The sequence below is a fragment of the Sinocyclocheilus grahami genome, unplaced genomic scaffold, assembly GCF_001515645.1.
Source record: "Sinocyclocheilus grahami isolate Dianchi unplaced genomic scaffold, SAMN03320097.WGS_v1.1 scaffold1275.1, whole genome shotgun sequence".
NCBI classification, from domain to species: domain Eukaryota; kingdom Metazoa; phylum Chordata; class Actinopteri; order Cypriniformes; family Cyprinidae; genus Sinocyclocheilus; species Sinocyclocheilus grahami.
The window spans coordinates 394,967-418,001 of NW_015506454.1; the positions used below are offsets into that span (position 1 = coordinate 394,967).

At 38.7% G+C, this 23,035-nt stretch overlaps 2 protein-coding genes across 2 annotated transcripts in view; both read right to left on the reverse strand.

Moving 5' to 3' along the window:
• Window positions 1–577: 577 nt before the first annotated feature.
• On the reverse strand, window positions 578–3,327 carry LOC107568715 (probable G-protein coupled receptor 19). The gene is made up of 2 exons (XM_016254703.1): window positions 3,112–3,327; window positions 578–1,909 (listed from the first exon to the last, which is right to left on the reverse strand). Exon 2 carries the CDS (start codon window positions 1,882–1,884, stop codon window positions 646–648), a length of 1,239 nt encoding a protein of 412 aa, XP_016110189.1. The 5' UTR covers window positions 1,885–1,909; window positions 3,112–3,327; the 3' UTR covers window positions 578–645.
• A 2,330-nt stretch (window positions 3,328–5,657) lies between these two features.
• Window positions 5,658–23,035, reverse strand: part of LOC107568716 (serine/threonine-protein kinase TBK1-like) — a 30,774-nt gene continuing 13,396 nt past the window's right edge. Inside the window, exons 4-21 of the mRNA XM_016254704.1 lie at window positions 22,102–22,231; window positions 20,948–21,129; window positions 20,718–20,878; window positions 18,260–18,370; window positions 18,010–18,189; window positions 17,096–17,292; window positions 16,748–16,806; window positions 16,527–16,618; window positions 15,549–15,650; window positions 15,372–15,450; window positions 14,445–14,566; window positions 12,903–12,979; window positions 12,788–12,827; window positions 12,598–12,699; window positions 9,053–9,149; window positions 8,876–8,976; window positions 8,258–8,329; window positions 5,658–6,056 (exon numbers count right to left, since the gene is read on the reverse strand). Coding sequence (XP_016110190.1) covers window positions 6,020–6,056; window positions 8,258–8,329; window positions 8,876–8,976; window positions 9,053–9,149; window positions 12,598–12,699; window positions 12,788–12,827; window positions 12,903–12,979; window positions 14,445–14,566; window positions 15,372–15,450; window positions 15,549–15,650; window positions 16,527–16,618; window positions 16,748–16,806; window positions 17,096–17,292; window positions 18,010–18,189; window positions 18,260–18,370; window positions 20,718–20,878; window positions 20,948–21,129; window positions 22,102–22,231 — 1,941 coding nt within the window. The 3' untranslated portion in view covers window positions 5,658–6,019. The remainder of the gene's footprint in view (window positions 6,057–8,257; window positions 8,330–8,875; window positions 8,977–9,052; window positions 9,150–12,597; window positions 12,700–12,787; window positions 12,828–12,902; window positions 12,980–14,444; window positions 14,567–15,371; window positions 15,451–15,548; window positions 15,651–16,526; window positions 16,619–16,747; window positions 16,807–17,095; window positions 17,293–18,009; window positions 18,190–18,259; window positions 18,371–20,717; window positions 20,879–20,947; window positions 21,130–22,101; window positions 22,232–23,035) is intronic.

The window sequence follows — 23,035 nt, forward strand, 5'->3', positions numbered from 1 at the left end:
ATCGGCCTTTTTAGAGACCGCCGATCAATCATCCCAACGTGATTATCGGCTGATAGTGATCGGTAGCTGATCAATCGGAGCACCCCTAGAAAAAATACTATGGATGTCAATGGGGACCATCAACTGTTTGGTTACCAACATTCTTCAAAATATCTTCTATAAGGGGCCGTTCACACAGAATGCATGACGCGGCGCTCAGGAATGATTTTTTTTTAAAAACGCAGCACAGAATGCCTCCTCCGCCATGTTACCGTCAAATAAAACAGTTGCAAACTTGCTACTGTAAACAAAAGCTGGCAACGCTTGCCCCGCCTCCTGAGTCTTCTGATTGGTCCACTGTTTTGGAACTGACATTGATGAGCGGCACTGCGTGTAAAAGTGGAAATTTTTTTAACTTGACACGGCATCGTAAAAACGCGGCGCAACGCAAGACACGAGCGCATCGGTCATACACGTCCATCTAGCACGTTTACATAGAAAAACACTACAAAAAAGTAGCACATTGGAATGGAAAAACGCGTTTTGTGTGAACGGCCCCTAAGAAAGAATCTCATACAGGTTTGGAACAACTTGAAGGGTGAGTAAATGATGACAGAATTTTCTTTTTTGGGCAAGCTATCTCTTTAACGTTAATTTCTTGAGCCTTTATACGAATGTGTTGGGTGGGTTAGCGCTAATAGGCCATGCTAACTTCTTCTCCTTTGCTTCCCGGTCAAAAGTGTCATAAACCGAGTCTTTGATGAGCGTCTTTGCCGGCACGGGCAGATCGACCACACCCACGTAGTTCTTTTTGGCGATCCGCGAGCTGGCGGTGATGGTGTATGCGTTACTGCGGTAACACTTCATGGACGACATGCAGAACATCTCTCGCATGCCGCGTCTGAAGTTGACGTTGTACACGGAGTACAGCGTGGGTTTGGACGCCGTGGAGCTGAAGGAGATCCAGGCCACGGTGACGAAAAACAGTGCCGACCGTCTGCTTGGGCCCGCCGGGTGCCAAAGCTGCGCTACGTAAAACGGTGTCCAGGTGAGGAGAAACACGGCGTTGAGCATCAGGAACATCTTAATGGTTTTGACTTTCGTCCTGGGGACGATGTTCATGGTCCTGCGCACGGTTCGCCCATCAGCGGCGATCCTCCAGATGTAGCGCACCACCCGCTGGTAGAAGGACACGATGAGCAGCGCCGGCACCAAGAAACCAAGGAGAAGATGCGCGATGGCGTACGCCAACCCGTCCCAGCTGTCCGCCAGGAAGAAGTTGCAGTGGTTTTGCGACGCCGACGATCCGTAGAAGAACAAACACGGCGATACGAACGCGGCGTCGAAGAGCCAAGACGCCAGAATCATTCGTTTGGCCTTCTCGCGCGACACTTTAAAGCTCAACGGATACACAATGGTGTAAAAACGGTCCACGCAGATGGACAGAAGCACGTAGACCTGGACTCCGGGGCACAGATGCTGCAGGTAGCGCACGGCTTTGCACGCAGCCGCGGTCAGAGGCCAGTGACCCGCGGAAACCTGCAGGAGAACTAGCGGCGCGCAGGCTAGGCTCAACAGCAGATCCGCGCACGCCATCGACACCACAAAGTAGTTGGTGGTCGACTGGGTTCTGCGGCTCCGATGGATCACCAGACACACCAGCGAGTTTCCCAGCACCGATATGACCCAGAACACCCCGAACACGAGGCCGAGGAGCGTGACCTCCGCCGGCGACAGGTCGTATGACGTCAGCGAGACGTTGCTTTGCAGTGAGGCAGCAGACGAGGAAGCGTCCAGACGGCAGATGATGGGTGTCGGCGTGGAGGAACCGTTGATGGCGGGGTTAAAGAGGACAGCGGAGTGGAATGAGGGCTTTACGCCCTCCGCGGACAGGAAGTACACCATTAGCCCTCTCTGTGTCAGATCAAAGCTGAAAGACACGACATGTACAATTAAATCACTGTGTTTCAAAGCAGCTCTACGGACAATCATGATGTTTATAATATTTTAATATCTTCATGCTATATTGTTGCTAAGCTGGATGATAATATAGTTCCATTTGTGACGATATAAACAATCAAGCATATGTAAAATCGTTGATTTTTAATATTAGATTGAAGTGTTTCATAATGTGAAGGCCTCTAAATAATCAAACTTGCACACAATCTACTCCATGCTTCTGTCGTCTGATTGATAGTTTTTTTGTATAATTGTTCAAACGTCCTCCTTCAGCTCGAGCTTCACGAGTCTTTTTGCAGTCAAATCTGATTTTTATCAAGTAAACGTGAGAATAGCTTTACTAATAATATTTACGTACTGGAGTGAAGCAGCTCAGATTTACTTGATTCTCCATCAATCTTTTTTTTTTTTTGGAAAACTCAGCTTTACTTTCACTGTTGATCTTCCCAAGCCTCCAAAACATCTCGCATCTTTTGAGGAGCCTTTATATTTGTTCATCTCTCAATCAGCACTGGATTATATGTTTGGATCATTTCAATCTGTGACATATTATTGGAGATATAGGGCGACGACTGATATTTATATCATTTTATGCAAGTATCTGCTGTACGGTCTTCTAGCACTGGGCTTTTTTTGGTTGTTCACAGATTGTTTTCACTGCAAAACACATTAAAACATGTCTCCACAGCTGTTGTTCCCATTGAATTTGAATGCCCTTATTTTCAAGTTTTTCAATTTTACACGCACAAAGAAGGTTTGAAGGTGCATCAGTCATCTGCTCTCATTCCATACAGCACTGATCATGTGTAAATGTCTTGTATTAGCAATGCTTCATATCTGATAGGAAACGCTCTATAGACAGATGAGCGAGCGCTCTAAAAAACACGTCTTGCAGATGTAAACGCGTGCTGTACGCGATTCAAAACCAACCCAAACGATTCATGATTCATTCGAGATTCGCTGAAGAAAACGCACGTTTATATCAACAGCTATTGAGGGCCTGTGACGATCATATCAACTAAATATCAGCTCAAAACTCATTTATGACGGATAACGCGTGGCCCTATATGAAATAAGCATCTCCTGTGGATGTCGAGCATCAATAAACGCGTCAGTATGTCTAGATCTCCTTCTCCTGTCTGTCGTGTTGTTTTGATCAGGATGGAAACGCACCTCAGTTTCTGCTCCCGCGCTGCTGCTTCTCCTCGGACCGCTTATTCCCTCTTCATCATCATCATCATCATCATCAACGTGTTTCTTTATATTTCATCAGAGTCACAAATCAGTCACGGCATCCAGTCGCGTTACCCGAGACCAGCGGATCCGCGGACGCGCGCACTCTCATCAGTACCGCGGGCGCGCGCACTCTCATCAGTACCGCGGGCGCGCGCACTCATTACTGAGCCAATTATATTTTCTATCCTCTAACTCAGTGTTTCCCAACCTTTTTTTTAGTCGCGGCACCCTTTGGAAATTTTAACAAACTTGTGGCACCCTACAAAATTAATTTGGTCACAATATTTGAATTTCTAACTTCGATGTGATAATTTGAAAAGTATAGATATTCGGTACAGCAGGGAAGAACTGCAGAATATAATGTCTTACAGATATCTTTAATATTATTTAAAAAATGTGTCCATCAATGGTGATAATCAGTAGGCTAATTTCTAATGAAGAGACCAGTTTATGTGACAGATTTTAATGTAGGCTTTTATACATATGTAAACATTATTTAATTACCTTTATAACTAGCTATCTCACAATTTTTTTTATTTTACAGCGGGGTAATTGTGGTGCAGTAGCACGAGATAGCTTGACTTCAAACTTTGAATTGAATAAAAAATGACTAGTAAGCAGTCCGTAATAAAATAAGAACAAATAAAGAAATTAATAATGATAGCACAAATAAAAAAATAACGACAGGCCTTCGAATTAAATAAATTGCTTTTTAGTTTTTCAGGTAGGTCTAACAGTAGGGTTAAGATATTTAAATAGTTTTTTTTTACCAATTATCCAAATAATGTTTAGTCCTAGAAAGCTATTATCATCAGAACACGTGAGCGACATCAGAATTGGATATTATATAATAGATGCTTTTTTGAACATTTGAGCAATTTAAAAATATCAAAAAATGATTTTTAACACGGCACCCCGGCTGGGAAACACTGCTCTAAAGTACTAATCATCACGCAAACATTTACATATTATATTATATTATGATATGATATTAATGGCGTAATATTATATCATTGAAATATCACTTGATTATCTACGAATTAAAAAACGTTGTATGTTTTTGTTTTTTTACTTCTTGTAGGTTACATATATTATAATTAATAATGATAATGATGCTTGAGGATCAAACTGAACCTAATTTTTATACAAAATCACAGCTAAATATTAACTATTGCAAACAGCAAACGGATTAAAACAGCAATATAGGCCTAACAAAATTATGACTTTACAAAAACACATGACAAAATTCAAACAATAAATATGAGAACATAACAAATAAATAAAACTGTATTTAACATTTTCATTTTCACAAACTTCAGTGTTATGTTTATGCATTGGAAATGGATCTTTACTATCCCTGATTAGGCATATTATTTTGCATTTTAGGGTCATTTTGACCACATAGCATGTGCTTTCTACAGATGTAATTGTGCAAATGTAATGGTTTAGTTTATATATATATATATATATGTTTCATTATTACTGTAAATTATTTAATTAGATCGTCGTTTCTACTATAATAGCACAGAAACACGATGAGTAACTGCAAAAAATATGTAATAAAAAACACGAATTCGTATATTATTATTATAAATGATCAATCCAGGTTACTCGTCTTCCTTTAGGTTCTCTCTCATTCAACTCTTTTTGTGTCTATTTGATTGATTGCTGTAGCAGGAGACTCTTACACATCACTATTTCATTAGTACATTATTTAGCATGTTTATTAGCTGTTTTTCTCGTGGGAAGAATTGGCTGCTCACTGATTGTTTTAATATTGAGCCAGTGAAATTCTATCATCTACACAAACATTTCTGCATATTATATTAGTATACGTTTAGTTAATGTTTAATGTAGTAATGTTTAGTTAATTATCTTGTCCTTTATGCTACATATAGTGTATAGTACATTATCATTAATGCATTACATAACCTGTTTAATAGGCGTTTTCACCGTCTGCTCCTCAGTGTAGAGCAGTGGGTTTACTATAAGTCTATTTATCCCTTCTGACCTTGGTGAATATGTATGTAAATGAGCGTCACGTTTTACACATCTGTTAGTGTCCTTATATGAGTGGATGTTTGTCACGCTGAAGCTATTGAGTGTGTTGCCTTGGCAACAGCATCTTAGCAGAGGTTGTGCTTCTGTGTCTGTTGTCATGGCGACGGACCGCTGCCCCCATCAGAGATGCAGAGCGGTGGACGATGGTTTCTAAAACCACATTTTCAGATGCTCTGTAAAGACTCTTGAAACAGCTGCGTCAAGAGTTTGTGGTGGTTTTAGAGCAGCTGCGTGTCATGAATAAGCTGTACATGTGATATAATCAGCTAAGCCGGTCATGAGTGGCATCATGAGCGGTCAATCGTACGGTCTGTTTGGTCACACGGGACTATATGAAGATGTCTGTGAGCAGAAGCAAAGCATTGTGGGTACAGATGTGGCGTGAAGGAAGGTGAAGCTGTGAGAAATAAGAAACACAACGGTTTTATCAGAACTCAGCGGTTCTTTTACTCATTTACAGAAACAAACATTAATGTCTATAAATAGTGCAAGCGCTCTCATTCACACTGAAGGTCGCTCAGTAACGTTCACCCACACACGAGCAGGAGCGTTTCCGAACCGCACACATGCTTACGGATCTAATGATGGATATACTTCACTTTCATGACGAGAACAGAAATAAAATCACTTATTTGGGCTTAAGAGCCCAATGTTCACATTCAGAGAATTAACGCAGGATTAAAATAATGGCGTAAGGTTTAAGACGTGTATTTACATTCTATTCATATGTACAACTAGCAGAGTTTGTGATTTGTGCTGTGATGATCCGAGAGAGGCGAGCGCGTCACATCCGATCCACGTCCACCGTCAGCGTCCCGAACCTGAAACACAGACACCACTGTCATTACAGCTCCGTTACTGATGGGTTCTGCATCGTTAATACTGGGGCTGTCGCAATATCAGACTTTCACTACAAAATAATTTACGATAACCGCATACTGCGATATCTACAGAAATCGTGAAAAAAAAAATGCTATCAGCCAAATTCAACTTTATTTTGACCTAAAAACTGCATACAAAAGGAACATTTACAGTGAATTTATAACAGCTAATGGGTTTTAGGCACTCCGCGAACAACGCCCCTTAGCTGTTATGAATTCACGGCTTCACGAGGCTTATTGCTTTATTTACCAGTCCTTCCAGGATTTTCGTGTGTGATTTTTACGATCAAAATTACATCACGTGCGCAGCATCTGTATCCTTATGCATTACCACTTTCATAAGGATAATTCAGTTAGATAATTATAATTCAGTTTTTTGTGAGACCTTAATTTTTGCGGTGAAATTGGGCATTTTGTTTATTTTAGGTTGGATTCAGCGATCGTGGAATTGCGAAAACCTGGATGGACTTATTGGCCTGTTTAGACAAGGCCTCCATAAAACAAGCACAAAAGAACACATTATACAGACACTTCATATTTAATGTTATTTGATGATTTGTTAATTGCATTTAATACTTTCAGGGTCTTGAAAGCTGTTTTTTATGCATGGGTCAAAGACGAAAAAGGGTTTAAGCATAAAAACAATAATACTGCTTTAAATTGTTATTTTCCCCCCAAAATTAAAGAAATTTCTATTTAATGCAATTGCAATTTAGTTTTTCTGAGCAAAAAATAAACATCATACATTTTTCCCTGATTTACAGAAGAGACACTAAAATGTAATTCAGTGTAAAAATCCTGTCACGCATATTTACAACAAAAATCAATTTATGACTAATTACTTTCACCCCAAATACTAATTAGTTGTAATTTTACATTTTTAAAATGTGCCACTATCCTAGGTTTCGCCCATTTGTCAGTAAGAATTTTGTACTCATTTAAAACACAATCAAATTTAATATGCTCACTAATTCTTTTATATATTTTAATATGTACACATCGGAATAAGCATGTTTGAATTTTTATATAAATATTGTGTTACACTGAATGACAATGTAACATTATTTCAACCAAATTGTAACATTTTATCCTCCAAAAACTTATTTGAATCCTTAAAACTAGACACTTTGCTTACATTCAATGTGCTTTCTATGCACATAAAATCACTTTTGTAAATTTCTTTTGATGCGGACATCTTAACGTCTTTGACCCGCAAGAGTTTTACTCAAGCGTTTCGAAACAGTGAGTCATTTTGCGACGCAATTGATTCAAATGATGGTCCAAATCCGTGTTATCGCAGAACGAGGCACAAATGAAAATGATATTAATTTACAGTATTCTGTATGTCGATTAGCATTGCATTATAAATATGCACAATCCTTATGAAAAATACCCGAGATGGTACACAGATTAAGCATATACTGTCGCAATAGTGTGTTCATTCTCTCTAAATACTGCTACTTTTACACAGTGTCAATTGAATCCATCACTATTTTCACTTAGTGTAAACAGTATATATCTCTCAGAAAATACTTCGGTTGTCACTTAGTGTAAATAGCTTCTAAAACATACTACTTTTGAGCAATTTACCATGCCAGTGTTGACTCTTGAACTTTTCACATATTAATACTGTTGAATTCAATTCACAACGCTGTGCTTTAAAGCTCAAATTTGGGCTTCGTACTAGAGTTTATGGACTCATTTTAAACAGCTTTTACTGCATCAGGCTTTTCCAATGACACTTTAAAATCGCATAGCCATATTAATGACTTGGCTGACGTAAAATGCCCAAAATTTGGATTTTGTTAGACCATTACCTCCCATAAAGTCCTTAGCTTTAACGCATCCTCTGTAGTGGCCAAGAAAGGGAGTGGGAGTTTAGCACAGTGTACTTTTCATTTTATGGTTCATGGTTATTGTGATATATTGCGGCGCCCCTAATTAACACAATAATACGTCATTTTTAATATTACGACACCCCTAATTAATGCTGTTATTGATCGGAATAATGACTCTCCTGAAACTGAATTTGTTTCTTGATGAATTTTGTAACATTCACACTGTAATTTTCCTGTTTATTACTGCAAAGCTGCTTAGAATCGATCTGTATTGTGTAAAGCGCTGTGAATGTACAGGTTCACCTCTCCAGGAACAGGTTGTTCTCCGCCAGCTCCTTCACGACTCCTTCCATCTCCTCCTTCAGCTTCTTCATCCTGTTAGGCAGAATTATATGTTTATGATGGTGTATTTTCATTTTTCACTGCATAACTTAACCCATTCTGCACCTGTTTTCAGTAGATCACACACACACACACACCTGACTATCATAGGCCTCTTTTTGTCCGATTTTCAAATACTTTTTATTGCTTAAAATAAAAGTTTGTAATGTTGTGATTCTCGGAATTTCGGAAAAATGTAACGCCATATACATTTTTGTTTACTGAACTGTTGTTCAGTAAACAAATCAAATCAATATCAATATCAAAGTCAAATCAATATCACATGTGCAATGGTGCAGATACTGAGGAAAAACGGCACTCTTGCTGATGTGATATTGCTTAACTATATAATTAGTTATAAATATAAGAAGGGCATTTTTTGCCCTCATTTCAGTCAGTCGTCGTCCTGCATCGTGTTCATCAGCAACTGCTTCACTGATAGAGAGGCTGCATTAAATGCATTAATAATTATTTTTTCCACAATTAATCACACCAAATTAAAGCGTTAAATTGACATCCGGACTTGTGGTCAGCTCTCACCCCAGCGTCATCTCCACCAGTGTGTTGGGACTGAGGTACGCCTGCGGTTTGATTCCTCCAGACGTCATGGGCACAATCTTCTGCGGTAACTGCTCCAGCAGCTGCACACATGAGAGCCGTTAGCGTCTGTGTACCGTTACAGCACGGCTAAACGCACAGCACTTCCTGTTTACTCACTTTATACACGCGCTGCACGAGCAGGGTCACTTCCTGTTCCATGCTGCTGAACTGACCGGTCAGAGACAGGAGGTGCTTCCGCACGTGATGGAACTTCCTGTAAGGAGACGTTCATTCATCAGTCACTGCATGTGTCCGTCAGATCTCCAGCGAACATCTCGGATTCAGTTTCCATGGCAACACAGCAGAAGCAGCGGTATAGGAGAGGTCATGTGACAGGGATTTTACTACAGTTACTTACCCACCGTAAAGGCCGTTCACACTAATGACAATAACTATAATGATAAAGTTTTAATAATCGTTCTAATTCTGTAAGAGTAGCGAGTCCACACCACAACTATAATGATATAGAGGAACGTTATAGTTATCGTTATAGTCTGTTTGTGTGGACGCTAAAATTGTTAATGTTATAGTTATCATCCATTTGTGTGGATGTTAATATAGTTAACGTTTAAGCTATCATGCATTTGTGTGGACGTTAAAAAAAGTTAATTACCGAATATAGTTAACGTCCGTTTGTGTGGATGCTAATATAGTTATCGTTAAAGTTATTGTCCATTTGTGTGGATGCTAATATAGTTATCGTTAAAGTTATCGTCTGTTTGTGTGGACTTTAAAAAAAGTTACTTACCGAATATAGTATAGTTAAAATTATCGTCCATTTGTGTGGATGCTAATATAGTTATCGTTAAAGTTATCGTCTGTTTGTGTGGACTTTAAAAAAAGTTACTTACCGAATATAGTATAGTTAAAATTATCGTCCATTTGTGTGGATGCTAATATAGTTAACGTTAAAGTGTGTGGACTTTAAAAAAAGTTACTTACCGAATATAGTATAGTTAAAATTATCGTCCATTTGTGTGGATGCTAATATAGTTAACGTTAAAGTTATCGTCTGTTTGTGTGGATGCTAATATAGTTATCGTCAATTTGTGTGGACTTTAAAAAAAAGTTACTTACCGAATATAGTATAGTTAAAATTATCGTCCATTTGTGTGGATGCTAATATAGTTAACGTTAAAGTTATCGTCTGTTTGTGTGGATGCTAATATAGTTATCGTCAATTTGTGTGGACTTTAAAAAAAAGTTACTTACCGAATATAGTATAGTTAAAATTATCGTCCATTTGTGTGGATGCTAATATAGTTAACGTTAAAGTTATCGTCCGTTTGTGTGGATGCCAATATAGTTATCGTTAAAGTTATCGTCTGTTTGTGTGGATGCTAATATAGTTATCGTCCATTTGTGTGGACTTTAAAAAAAGTTACTTACAGAATATAGTTAACGTTAAAATTATCGTCCATTTGTGTGGATGCTAATATAGTTAACGTTAAAGTTTTTGTCTGTTTGTGTGGATGCTAATATAGTATATAATTCAGTTATATATAATATAACTATAATAATAATTTCTAGCTGGACTGTTTGGATCACAGGTGAGCTTCAGTGAGCTCTAGACTGCTGAACGAGAGCCTCTTACTTCATCCACTCCTCGCTCTTGGAGATGAAGAGGCGATATTTCATGGCGCACTCGTCTGTGAAGAGCGCCCGCGCTTTGGTGGCGTGAAGAACCAGCTTTTGCCTGCAGAAAGCAGAGAGATTCGTGTGATCATGACGCTGCGTCACACGCGTTCAGTTCTTCAGCTACAGCGAACACACACGATACTCACTTGTCAAACTTGTGGATTTGTTCTTCATTATAAGGCAAACCTGAGGAGACAAGACACGTCAAACACATGAAAAGCAAAGGAGCGCTGATGAGATCTCATGAGGTCTCAGACTCACGTCTCTCGGCCTTGTCCTTCTTGAACTGCTGGTAGATGCTGCTGATGGCGTCCAGCAGAACCTTGATCTTCTCCACACTAGACGACAGCCACAGAAACACAATCAGCAATCAGATACTCAAGTTCAGGCTTAAAATGTGTTCACTGCAAATGTTCTTCCTCTGTATTTCTGTCAGGGTTATTATAGTTAACAAAAACTAAAACTGAAGCCATTAAAAAAAAAATTTCATTACATGATCCCACATAAATGTTAGCTTAAATAAAATAAAATAAAAACAGTTTCCATGGCAACGTCTCATTTTTATTTCATTTACAGAGACATATTTAAAAACAACAAAAACGCACTTTAAAATGAACATAAAATCAGAAAATATCAAAATATTAATAAAAACTATAATAATATCTCAATGATACTAAAATAACACTGTCTTGTTTTCCAGTACACATATATAAACGTTCTTAAATCAAGATACATTTACTGGAAACGCCCTCAATGACTAAAGATATTAAGTTTTTGTTTTGTTGTTTTCTGAAAAAATTGATCAAAATGAAGCTTAAAACAAGGACAAGCATCTGCCGATGTGGTCAGAAATAATAAGCTTGATTCAAAGGGAGGACAAGATTATTTTTCTGACCCCATTGGCAGATACTCGTCCTTGTTTTAAGCTTAATTTTGATATATTTTTCAGAAAACAAACCTTAATATGTAATTTTGATTTAAGGAAGTTTAGATATTTGTTCTGGGAAACAAGACGCATGTAATGAGGAAGAACATTGCTGCGTCCCAGTTTGCCTACTTATACTATGCCCTCTTTTTGTGAAGAAAAAGTACATACTTTTGAGTATGCAGAAGAATAGTAGGCAAGCTTTGGGACAGTCATAACTCTGTTGCTTGGTTACGTGCATTCTGTCACTGCCCTGTCAATCATCTTATCACAGTTAACTTCCTCCACATTTCGTTTAATTTGATTTCCTACCGTATTGGAGAGAGATTAAGAGGCACGTTGATCTGCCGAGAACTCTGCTCATGTGTTTGCACAATGATGCATTTAAAAGTTAATGACCAAACGTATCATTATAAAAGTTCACAGTGTTGCCGCAGATGAAATATAACGTGGATAACATTACATTTATATTTTTTCATCAAGTTAGACATTGATTATTAATCACTCAAATCCGTTTATCTACCTGTCCGTTGGTCGCGTATATCCGCCATGTTTGTAGTTTTTTTTAAACACTTTTAATGCGTGTTTGTAGTTATAGTTGAATCCTGGTCTACCGCGCAATGTGTTGTGGGCAATATTAGCCGTTAGAGTGAGCGTCGACTAGTAGTAGTAGACCATAGGCATACTTTTTTAAACATACTATGATTTGGGACATACTAATTCTATTTTCGAGTACCATTTAGGACGGATAGTATGCGAATTGGGATGCAGCAATTGATTTTTTTGCAGTGTTACAAACAGCGCTTTGCCCCGTTTGTTTTGAGGAAACTCTGTTTGTGTGGATGCTAATATAGTTATCGTCCATTTGTGTGGACTTTAAAAAAAGTTACTTACAGAATATAGTTAACGTTAAAATTATCGTCCATTTGTGTGGATGCTAATATAGTTAACGTTAAAGTTTTCGTCTGTTTGTGTGGATGCTAATATAGTATATAATTCAGTTATATATAATATAACTATAATAATAATTTCTAGCTGGACTGTTTGGCTCACAGGTGAGCTTCAGTGAGCTCTAGACTGCTGAACGAGAGCCTCTTACTTCATCCACTCCTCGCTCTTGGAGATGAAGAGGCGATATTTCATGGCGCACTCGTCTGTGAAGAGCGCCCGCGCTTTGGTGGCGTGAAGAACCAGCTTTTGCCTGCAGAAAGCAGAGAGATTCGTGTCATCATGACGCTGCGTCACACGCGTTCAGTTCTTCAGCTACAGCGAACACACACGATACTCACTTGTCAAACTTGTGGATTTGTTCTTCATTATAAGGCAAACCTGAGGAGACAAGACACGTCAAACACATGAAAAGCAAAGGAGCGCTGATGAGATCTCATGAGGTCTCAGACTCACGTCTCTCGGCCTTGTCCTTCTTGAACTGCTGGTAGATGCTGCTGATGGCGTCCAGCAGAACCTTGATCTTCTCCACACTAGACGACAGCCACAGAAACACAATCAGCAATCAGATACTCAAGTTCAGGCTTAAAATGTGTTCACTGCAAATGTTCTTCCTCTGTATTTCTGTCAGGGTTATTATAGTTAACAAAAACTAAAACTGAAGCCATTAAAAAAAAAATTTCATTACATGATCCCACATAAATGTTAGCTTAAATAAAATAAAATAAAAACAGTTTCCATGGCAACGTCTCATTTTTATTTCATTTACAGAGACATATTTAAAAACAACAAAAACGCACTTTAAAATGAACATAAAATCAGAAAATATCAAAATATTAATAAAAACTATAATAATATCTCAATGATACTAAAATAACACTGTCTTGTTTTCCAGTACACATATATAAACGTTCTTAAATCAAGATACATTTACTGGAAACGCCCTCAATGACTAAAGATATTAAGTTTTTGTTTTGTTGTTTTCTGAAAAAATTGATCAAAATGAAGCTTAAAACAAGGACAAGCATCTGCCGATGTGGTCAGAAATAATAAGCTTGATTCAAAGGGAGGACAAGATTATTTTTCTGACCCCATTGGCAGATACTCGTCCTTGTTTTAAGCTTAATTTTGATATATTTTTCAGAAAACAAACCTTAATATGTAATTTTGATTTAAGGAAGTTTAGATATTTGTTCTGGGAAACAAGACGCATGTAATGAGGAAGAACATTGCTGCGTCCCAGTTTGCCTACTTATACTATGCCCTCTTTTTGTGAAGAAAAAGTACATACTTTTGAGTATGCAGAAGAATAGTAGGCAAGCTTTGGGACAGTCATAACTCTGTTGCTTGGTTACGTGCATTCTGTCACTGCCCTGTCAATCATCTTATCACAGTTAACTTCCTCCACATTTCGTTTAATTTGATTTCCTACCGTATTGGAGAGAGATTAAGAGGCACGTTGATCTGCCGAGAACTCTGCTCATGTGTTTGCACAATGATGCATTTAAAAGTTAATGACCAAACGTATCATTATAAAAGTTCACAGTGTTGCCGCAGATGAAATATAACGTGGATAACATTACATTTATATTTTTTCATCAAGTTAGACATTGATTATTAATCACTCAAATCCGTTTATCTACCTGTCCGTTGGTCGCGTATATCCGCCATGTTTGTAGTTTTTTTTAAACACTTTTAATGCGTGTTTGTAGTTATAGTTGAATCCTGGTCTACCGCGCAATGTGTTGTGGGCAATATTAGCCGTTAGAGTGAGCGTCGACTAGTAGTAGTAGACCATAGGCATACTTTTTTAAACATACTATGATTTGGGACATACTAATTCTATTTTCGAGTACCATTTAGGACGGATAGTATGCGAATTGGGATGCAGCAATTGATTTTTTTGCAGTGTTACAAACAGCGCTTTGCCCCGTTTGTTTTGAGGAAACGAGACGTCTGGTTCTCCAGTGTGATGAATGTTGACGCAGAAACGCTCACTTCCTGTCCTCGGGGTGCGTTCCCACTTGCTGTGTCCACGTATCGGTCAGACTTCCTCCCGACAGGAACATGCTGCTGATGTCCTGAAGCGTCTGCTCCATGGAGCCCAGAGAGCTGGAGAGCTGCACACAGAGCGGACATGATGAACACTAGTGTTAATTTCATCAACGAACTTTACGAAAGATGTTCGTTGACAAGCTTTTTTTCCCATGACTAAGACGAGACGATGACAGGGTCAATAAACGATAACTGTGACTATATCAACATGCAATATCGTTGACGATAAAATACTCTTTTTATTTTTGTCGAAAAACACCCCTCTACTACGTGAGCTTTCATGTTTGCGGTTGCCAGATCTCAAGAGTTCAACTCCCCAAATAAGAGCTTCTCCGTTAAATGGATATAGGGGTGGGCGATATACCGGTACACTTTATTAACCAGTAGAAATGTATTTCTAATTGTAAAATGTATAGGCCTTGTATGTGTCAAAATGCCTGTCTTTGTAAGTATCCTCGTAAACACAGTAATTTCGGTCTTAAGTGAACGCAAACAGCTGAGAAAGAAAACACATGTGTAACAGTATATTGGATATGCGCAGCTCTTAAAGTGACAGCAGTCTAATATTCCTGCTGTGTGCCATTCATGTTAATCAAACAACAAAAGAGAGAAAATCTCTCACTGCTAATTTTGAGTGAAATAATCTTTTTTTTTTTAAATCCGTTTAACCATTATACAGCATGACGAAAATGTGAAAGTTTTCATCAACTAAAACTTGACTGAGCAAAAACAGGACAATTTGACTAAATATGATAACTAAAAAGTGCATTTGACACCGGAATGAGACTAAGACTAAATTTAAAAAAATGAACACGCTTTCATGAAGAGCTCTGAACTTTCATTAGACTTTGAGAATCATCAGCATCTCACCCGCATCACCTTCTTCCTCATGTCCCGGATCTCATCGTACTCCGCCAACAGGAGGTTTCCCTGCATCAGAGCGTCACACCTGAAACACACACACACACACACACACACACACAAGGAGCTCATGAGGATCTCGTGTGATCTCGCTCAGAGCTCCGTCTGAACTCACGCGTCACTCACAGCTGCTCGGTTCGCTCCAGCGTCTGGCTGCAGTAGTTACACATGTGAATCACCTCCGTCTTCTTGTGCGCCGTCTCACTGTACTCGTCTCTGATCAGCTCGCTGAAACACAATGTTCATATAGCGACGCTTACAGAATGATTCACAGCAGCTTCACACAAATAAACAGGAAAATAACAGTGATAATGTGGCAAAAAAGCTACAGAAGACAATAGAGTCATTCTTCAGAATGATTCAGTTGAACATTGTTTCAGTTCAGTTCAATGACAGTGTTAATGTTGTTGATTGCAGTTGTAAAGAAGCTCTACAGAAGACAATAGAGTCATTCTTCAGAATGATTCAGTTCAATGTTCAATCGTTTCAGTTCAGTAACAGTGTTAATGTTGAAAAATAGATCAATTATATAAGGAATTCAGTTTCAGCTGTAAAGCAGCTCTACAGAAGACAACAGTGTCAATTATTCAGATCAATTTTGATTCAGTTCAGTGATTCAATTCAATGTTTAATCAGTTCGATTCAATAAGTGTTAATGATGCAAAATTCATCAATTATGAAACTACTTCAATGTAAAGCAGCTCCAAAGAAGACAATATTGTTCAGCTCAATTCAGTTCACTTGAATATCAGCTCATTTTCAACTATGAAACAAGTTCAATTTCAGCTGTAAAGCAGCTCTACAGAAGACAATAGTGATTCAGTTCAGTTCAATATCAGTGTCAATGTTGCAAAATTAATCAATTATGAAATTTTTTTGCAGCTGTAAAACAGCTCCGAGTCATTATCCAGAATGATTCAGTTCAGTGTTGATTCATTCAGATCAATTCAGTTAATTTTGATTCAATCCAGTTCAATTTCAATTGTGAAACAAGTTTCTGTTGTCATTTCTGTTGTAAAGCAGCTCTATAGAAGACAATAGTGAATCAATTCAGTTTGATTCATCAGCGCGAGTCGCTTCGTTTCGTGTGATTCATGAACTCACATCAGGCCTCGGACGCCTTTCCTCACCAGCTCCTGGTACAGAAGCAAAGAATCGGACGTCTTCCACAGATATCCAACGTCACCTGCGAACGTCTGAGCAGAAACACGACCAACAGCGATCGAAACATCCCATAAATCATCTATATTTCTGACCAAACTCAGATTAAGAGACTCTAAAAGCAGCATCTCTGATTTTTACTTCTACAGCAAGTAGTTTTTTACCTTGGCGTAGCTGGCGTCCAGATCCAGGTCGTAGCGCGGCTGTACTTTAGGTGGGCTGGCTGCAAACACAGACCATCGTTATTAGAAAAAGAATGATTATTAAAGGTTTACTTCACCCAAAAATGGAAATTAGCCAAGTCATCCTAGGTGTATAAGACTTTCTTCTTTCAGACGAATCCAATCGGAGTTATATAAAAAAAATGGTCTTTGAACTTTCAAGCTGATATCAAGATATCGATATTTTTTACCCAGCCCTAGGTGCAACCTAGCTATCAGTATTGGTCAAATCCACCATCGGGTGACCTCTACTAGCAAACATCACATGACTGTCAGCGTCGTCACACTCACGGTCCTCAAACAGCAGGCCGACGGTGTTGACAGGGTCTCTGCTCAGTAGCATTATGGGATTCTCTCTGGAGGTCTTGGGGAAGGTCTGAGCCTGCCGGTTGGGGTCGAGGACGAGGCGTTGGCCCTCGTACAGAAAGTCCTGATGAGACGGCGTTATGTTGGTCCGTCTGAAGAGCAGCTCCTGAAAGAGATTCGCCCTGAACGGAGAGAAAATATCATAGAATAACACGACTAAACACAGATTATCAACAAACAATAAATACGGCTTAAATGATTTTTACATTAGCAGAACGAAAAACCCTTTTCACATTTCCGTGGTTCTCATAGATTTGTTATTATTCTAGTTATTTACATAGCAGCTGATGGGTCTTACACATTCCCAGAAAATAGCTTACTTGCACACTGCAAACTAAGGTGGATAGTGGTGAACGAAAACTACATTGTAAAAAAAAAAAAACATTGTATGGGTCAAAATTAAAGTTTTCTTTTTTGCCAAAAATCATTAGGATATTAAGTAAAGATCATGTTCCATGAAGATATCTTGTAAATTTCCTACCGTAAATATATAAAAACTTAATTTTTGATTAGTAATATGCATTGCTAAGAACTTCATTTGAACAACTTTAAAGATGATTTTCTCAATATTTAGATTTTTTTGCACCCTCAGATTTTCAAATAGTTGTATCTCAGCCAAATATTGTCCTATCCTAACAAACCATACATCAATGGAAAGCTTATTTATTCAGCTTTCATATGATATATACATCTCAATTTCGAGAAATTGACCCTTATGACTGGTTTTGTGCTCCAGGGTCACATATAGAAAAATACAGTCTTATAAATGAAGCGCATCATCGCAGTGTGTGAAAAGGGCCCGTCGTGATCGAGTGTGTGTGTGTTACACGCGTGCTCACGTGTTGTATGTGTGTATGTAGACGTGATGGAGCGTGGCCTGCTGCAGACTGAACACGTAGACCACGATGCGGTGTAAGATTTCACTGGTCTCGGCGAAGAACTGGTCGAAGCCCCAGCATTTCTCCTGGTCTGCCTCGAGGATGTTAGCCAGAACTGGAGTGAGGAGACTCTGAAGACCCCTGAAACACACAAACACACATCAGACACGCTTCTCTAAATGAACCGGACCGTCTGGAGACTCAGACTCACTTCGAGAGGCTGCAGGAGATCGGCATCTCTGAACTCCACTCGATCTTCCCGTTCTCAAACTTCTGATGGCCCGAGATCGCGCCGGAAGGCTTCTCTGTGATGATCTTATACCTGCCAGACCAACAACAGTCAGCTGAGTAACCGCATCCAGCCAAACTACTCGTTCTGATTTTATTGATTCATCGAATGTAATGCTTTGCCACGATTTTTTTTTTTGAAAAAAAATAAATAAATTAGCAAACGTTACAATTAGACACATTGCCAATAAGCCAATATAACCTGTGCAGAACTACTACTGTATGTTTGATGTTTGCATGATGCTGACAGACTGAAAGATGTTGCTGTTTTAATTTAATGTTAATAATATGTGACCCTGGAGCACAAAACCAGTCTTAAGTGTCAATTTTACAAAATTGAGATTTATACATCATCTGAAAGCTGAATAAATAGCTTTCCATTGATGTATGGTTTGTTAGGATAGGACGATATTTGGCTGAGATACAACTATTTGAAAATCTGGAATCTGAGGGTGCAAAAAAATCTAAATATTGAGAAAATCATCTTTAAAGTTGTCCAAATGAAGTTCTTAGCAATGCATATTACTAATCAAAAATTAAGTTTTGATATATTTACGGTAAGAGATTTACAAAATATCTTTATGGAACATGATCTTTACTTAATATCCTAATGATTTTTGGCATAAAAGAGAAATGTATAATTGTGACCCATACAATGTATTGTTGGCTATTGCTACAGATATACCCCAGCGACTTAACACTGCTTTTGTGCTCCAGGCTCACATGTGTTATACTGTCTGTCATTGAATTGCTATTCTATATATGTACATACTGTATAATTTATGGGGATGCACGATGTTGGATTTTTGCCGATATGCCGATATTTTTCAACTCATTTTTGCCGATAGCCGATACCGATATATATTTCCTTTTGTTTGGAAACAACACCAAGTCCCTCCTGTGCAGAGATCATAAACAATTATATTTAATTTTGGTTAGTTTTGCGCAAAAACGTACTTGTTACAACTAAATAAACAATATCAAATGTATTTCATAATGAGAGTACATTGAAATATTTTTTCCTCCAGACACATGCAGTTGAAACCTTAACATTTTATTTGTGGATTTAACATTAATAGATGGTCTAAGGCAAAAGAGCTGTGAAAATTCTAAAAATAATCCGTTAATACACATTAATGAATAAATCTGTATGTATAAAATTATTTCATTTACTAGTGTCATGATTGTGATTCATTTACCTTTATAACAAAACATACTTGTGATTTTATTACTGCTTTATTTATTCAGAAACACAATCTTAATTCTATTTTTGTAGTTTACTTTTCATGTTATTACAAGTAGGCCTACAGCGCCCCCTAAATAAATATAACACCTCATCGTTAGGGCATTAGGAGGGAAATAATTTAGAATCAATTATAACATTCATATGCAGATTTAATGCACAAATTTGTGCATACACATGGTTATTGTGTATTAAATGAGTTTTTTTTTTTTAAATAGCTAGCAAAATCTACTGTTTACTTTATAAGCTTTAAGTGAAATGATTTTCCATTTTTGCAGACAGCATCTACGTATGCCATGCAAACTATTACATAATGGCCTGGTTTCATAGAGAGGGCTTAGGTTAAGCCAGGATTAGGCAATAGGTCAATTAGGACATTTAAGTAGTTTTTATAAACGTTTATTACTGGTGTGCATCTTCGGTCTAATTTTAGTCATTCTGAATGTGAATTGTCTTGACTTGCCGAGTCGAACTCTGAAACTGAATGTGTACATTTCGGCTAAGAAATATTTAGCTTTTTTTTTTATTATATAGGATATGTATAATATTTGCCTTCATATTTCACGTATCTTCTCTGCAATGATATTTAACAAGTCATTTGCTTTACGCTTACACCATGCTGAACTTCATGTGTGCTGCACTTGGAATAGAACTTTATTTAACCAGATGGTTAATAAAGAGAATTATAAAGCGGAGAGTTCCGGTGCTTGACTCTGATTGGCTGAGCCACGTTCGAAGCTGTTGTAAATGACGCTACAAAGTAACACACCCCTTTGTTTACGTCTGTGTGTTGCTTGGCAACCACTTTGTAGCAACCACAACTGTTTCTGAGGAGCTACATTGTTTGGTGGAAGAATACTGTGTTTATTAATATCATTACACTTTATTTGCTCTGTTTTATTTTGTGAAACCTTACTACGTATATGGAATAACCGTTTTATAAAAGCAGTAACCCCCGTGAAGCCGTGGTTTACAGTGAATTTATAACAGCTAAGAGGGTTTTAGCGGAGCGCCTAACAATGCCACTTAGTCGTTATAAATTCACTGTGAACCACGGCTTCTTGGGGCTTATTGCTTTATTTTACTAGTTACGTTTTTAAGTTGACTAGTTAAAACGTAAACGTTTGACGGCACCCACATGACTTCTTTGTTCCTGCGCGGCCCTTCGAACGGTCTGAACGGCAGGCTGCCGGTGGCGGCGTGATAAAACGTGACTCCGATGCTCCACAGATCCACCGTGGCTCCGTATTTCTTCTGGTGGTCTTTCCTCAGCACGGCTCGCTCGTACATGTCAGGATGCTGCAAACACACCGAGAGATCAGCGAGGAACGCGAAACACGGACACTTTTCCCATCACCCTCCGCTCACCAGATACTCCTCTGTGCCGTAAAGCGACACGAACTGCTCGTCGTCCTCCAGCTCGCGCGCGGCTCCGAAGTCGGTCAGTTTGTAGACGGATCGTCCGTCTTCACCGATCACACGCATGATGTTCCCGGGCTTTATGTCTCGATGGACGATCCCGTACTCTCTCAGATGATTCATTCCCGCCACTGTCACAAACATCAGCACTGAGAAACTCTCCGAGATAAAGCTTCCAAAGGGGCTTTTCACCAGAGAACTGTTCACACAGAACGCGCTAAAAAAACATGATCAGGAATTGTTTATAACCCTTTAGCGACCCGGGACATCATTCTCCACCCTCTCCCTCCTTCATTTTTTTAAGTTAGACATCAACTTAGTATTCCTCCATCTATTAATTATAAACAATATAACAAGAAAAAATAGTAAAATGTAAAAGAATGCAAGTTTTCTGATTACTTGTGTGTCAAAAATGTATAGGGTCGCTAGAGACCTGAGGTATGTAAATGTGTAAGTATTTTTTCCTGCGCAACTATATTTACATATCTGATGACTCAATATATGCAATGCATCTTTTTTCCTCAAGGTGGCACTGTTTGATACACAATGATGACGTGACGTTTCACTCATAATTAAAACAAACGAATATCATCAGCAAAAATTGAATTGATTTGAGTGGCTTTACTGCAGAGCAATTACTATCCGCAATGAAATATAAATGTCACTGTCATTTGATGCTGGATGTGGTGAATACGCTGCCATTGATCAAAATATCGAATATGAAGTCATTAAAAACGATAGTTTTGAGAATATGGTTGAAATGGTGAATGTGAGGCAGATGCTGAAATCATCTGCTCAAATTGAACCCTTTTAAGTTTCAAAATTGTTCTTAAAATATCAAGAGATTTTTTTGCTATTGCAGCAGTTAGAGATCCATCCGTGCTGGATATATTGGTCCGGGTCGCTAAAGACCCGAATATGTAATAATGATTGGCGAAACATTCGTGCATTTAAGGGTTAAAAAGCACAGCACAGAATGCCTCTCCGCCATGCTGCACTCAAATAAAACTCAGAATGGAAAAACGCTTTCTGTGTGAACGGCCCCTTAGTCTGAAGGACATTTTTAACAATCTAATGAACCTTTTTCCACTGAATAAACTTACCGACATCCTGCAGAACGATGAGGAACTCGTCCTCCGGGAGTCCGTAAGCGTTCGTCGGCTCCTCGAGAACCGTGTAGAGACTTCCGCACGGACAATACTCCATCACCAACACCTTATGACGCGTGTTCGACTGACACACAACACAAACATTCAACAAACCATCGGCATATTTCTGAATGACAAGAACACAAAACGGTGACCTCTGACCTTCGTAGCTAGGAGCAAACGGGTATTACAGGTGTGCGTTTGTGAAAGTAAAACAGGGAAGAGTTTACAGAACTTAACTGAAGCAACAGAAACTAAACTGATATTATTCTATGAGCTGAAAGGTCTTTTTAAAGGAACGGTTCACCCAAGTTTGTTTCTGCATCGGATTTTTTTCCATCAGTGTCTCAGCAATGGATGCTCTGCAGTGAATGGGTGCCATCAGAATGAGAGCTGATAAAAACACCACAAGTAATCCACAGCACTCGAGTCCATCAGGACATTGTCTTTTTTGGGGAAGCTACATTTGACATAAGAGCTGCTAAGATGGTTTTAAGACTGCGTGGGTCTCACCTCCTCCTCAACGGCGAAGAGCTTCACGATGTTTTTGTGGTTGAGTTTTTTCAGCACCTCGAACTCCCTCATCTGGACATCCAGCGGACGCAGGAAGCTCAGGTTATTGAACACTTTGACCGCATAGAGATCGCCGGTTTTCTGCAGACACACAGCGAGATTTTCAATCCCGTTATAAGGTCTACATCACTGTGTGAAATGTAAACGAATCTTTGGAAAGATTCACTGTCACTGAATCATGTGTGTGAGAGCCAGACTGTAGGGACACTGTAGCTGTGGTTTACAACACAAAGCAAATGAAGTATAGACGGTGTAACTCACGGATACCTTGTGTCTACCGCGGTAAACGTTGGCTGTGGCTCCCTGACCCAGCAGG

Excerpts from the sequence above, each read along its gene's own strand:
- LOC107568715 (XM_016254703.1), bottom strand. The coding sequence starts at position 1,884 with ATGGTGTACTTCCTGTCCGCGGAGGGCGTAAAGCCCTCATTCCACTCC.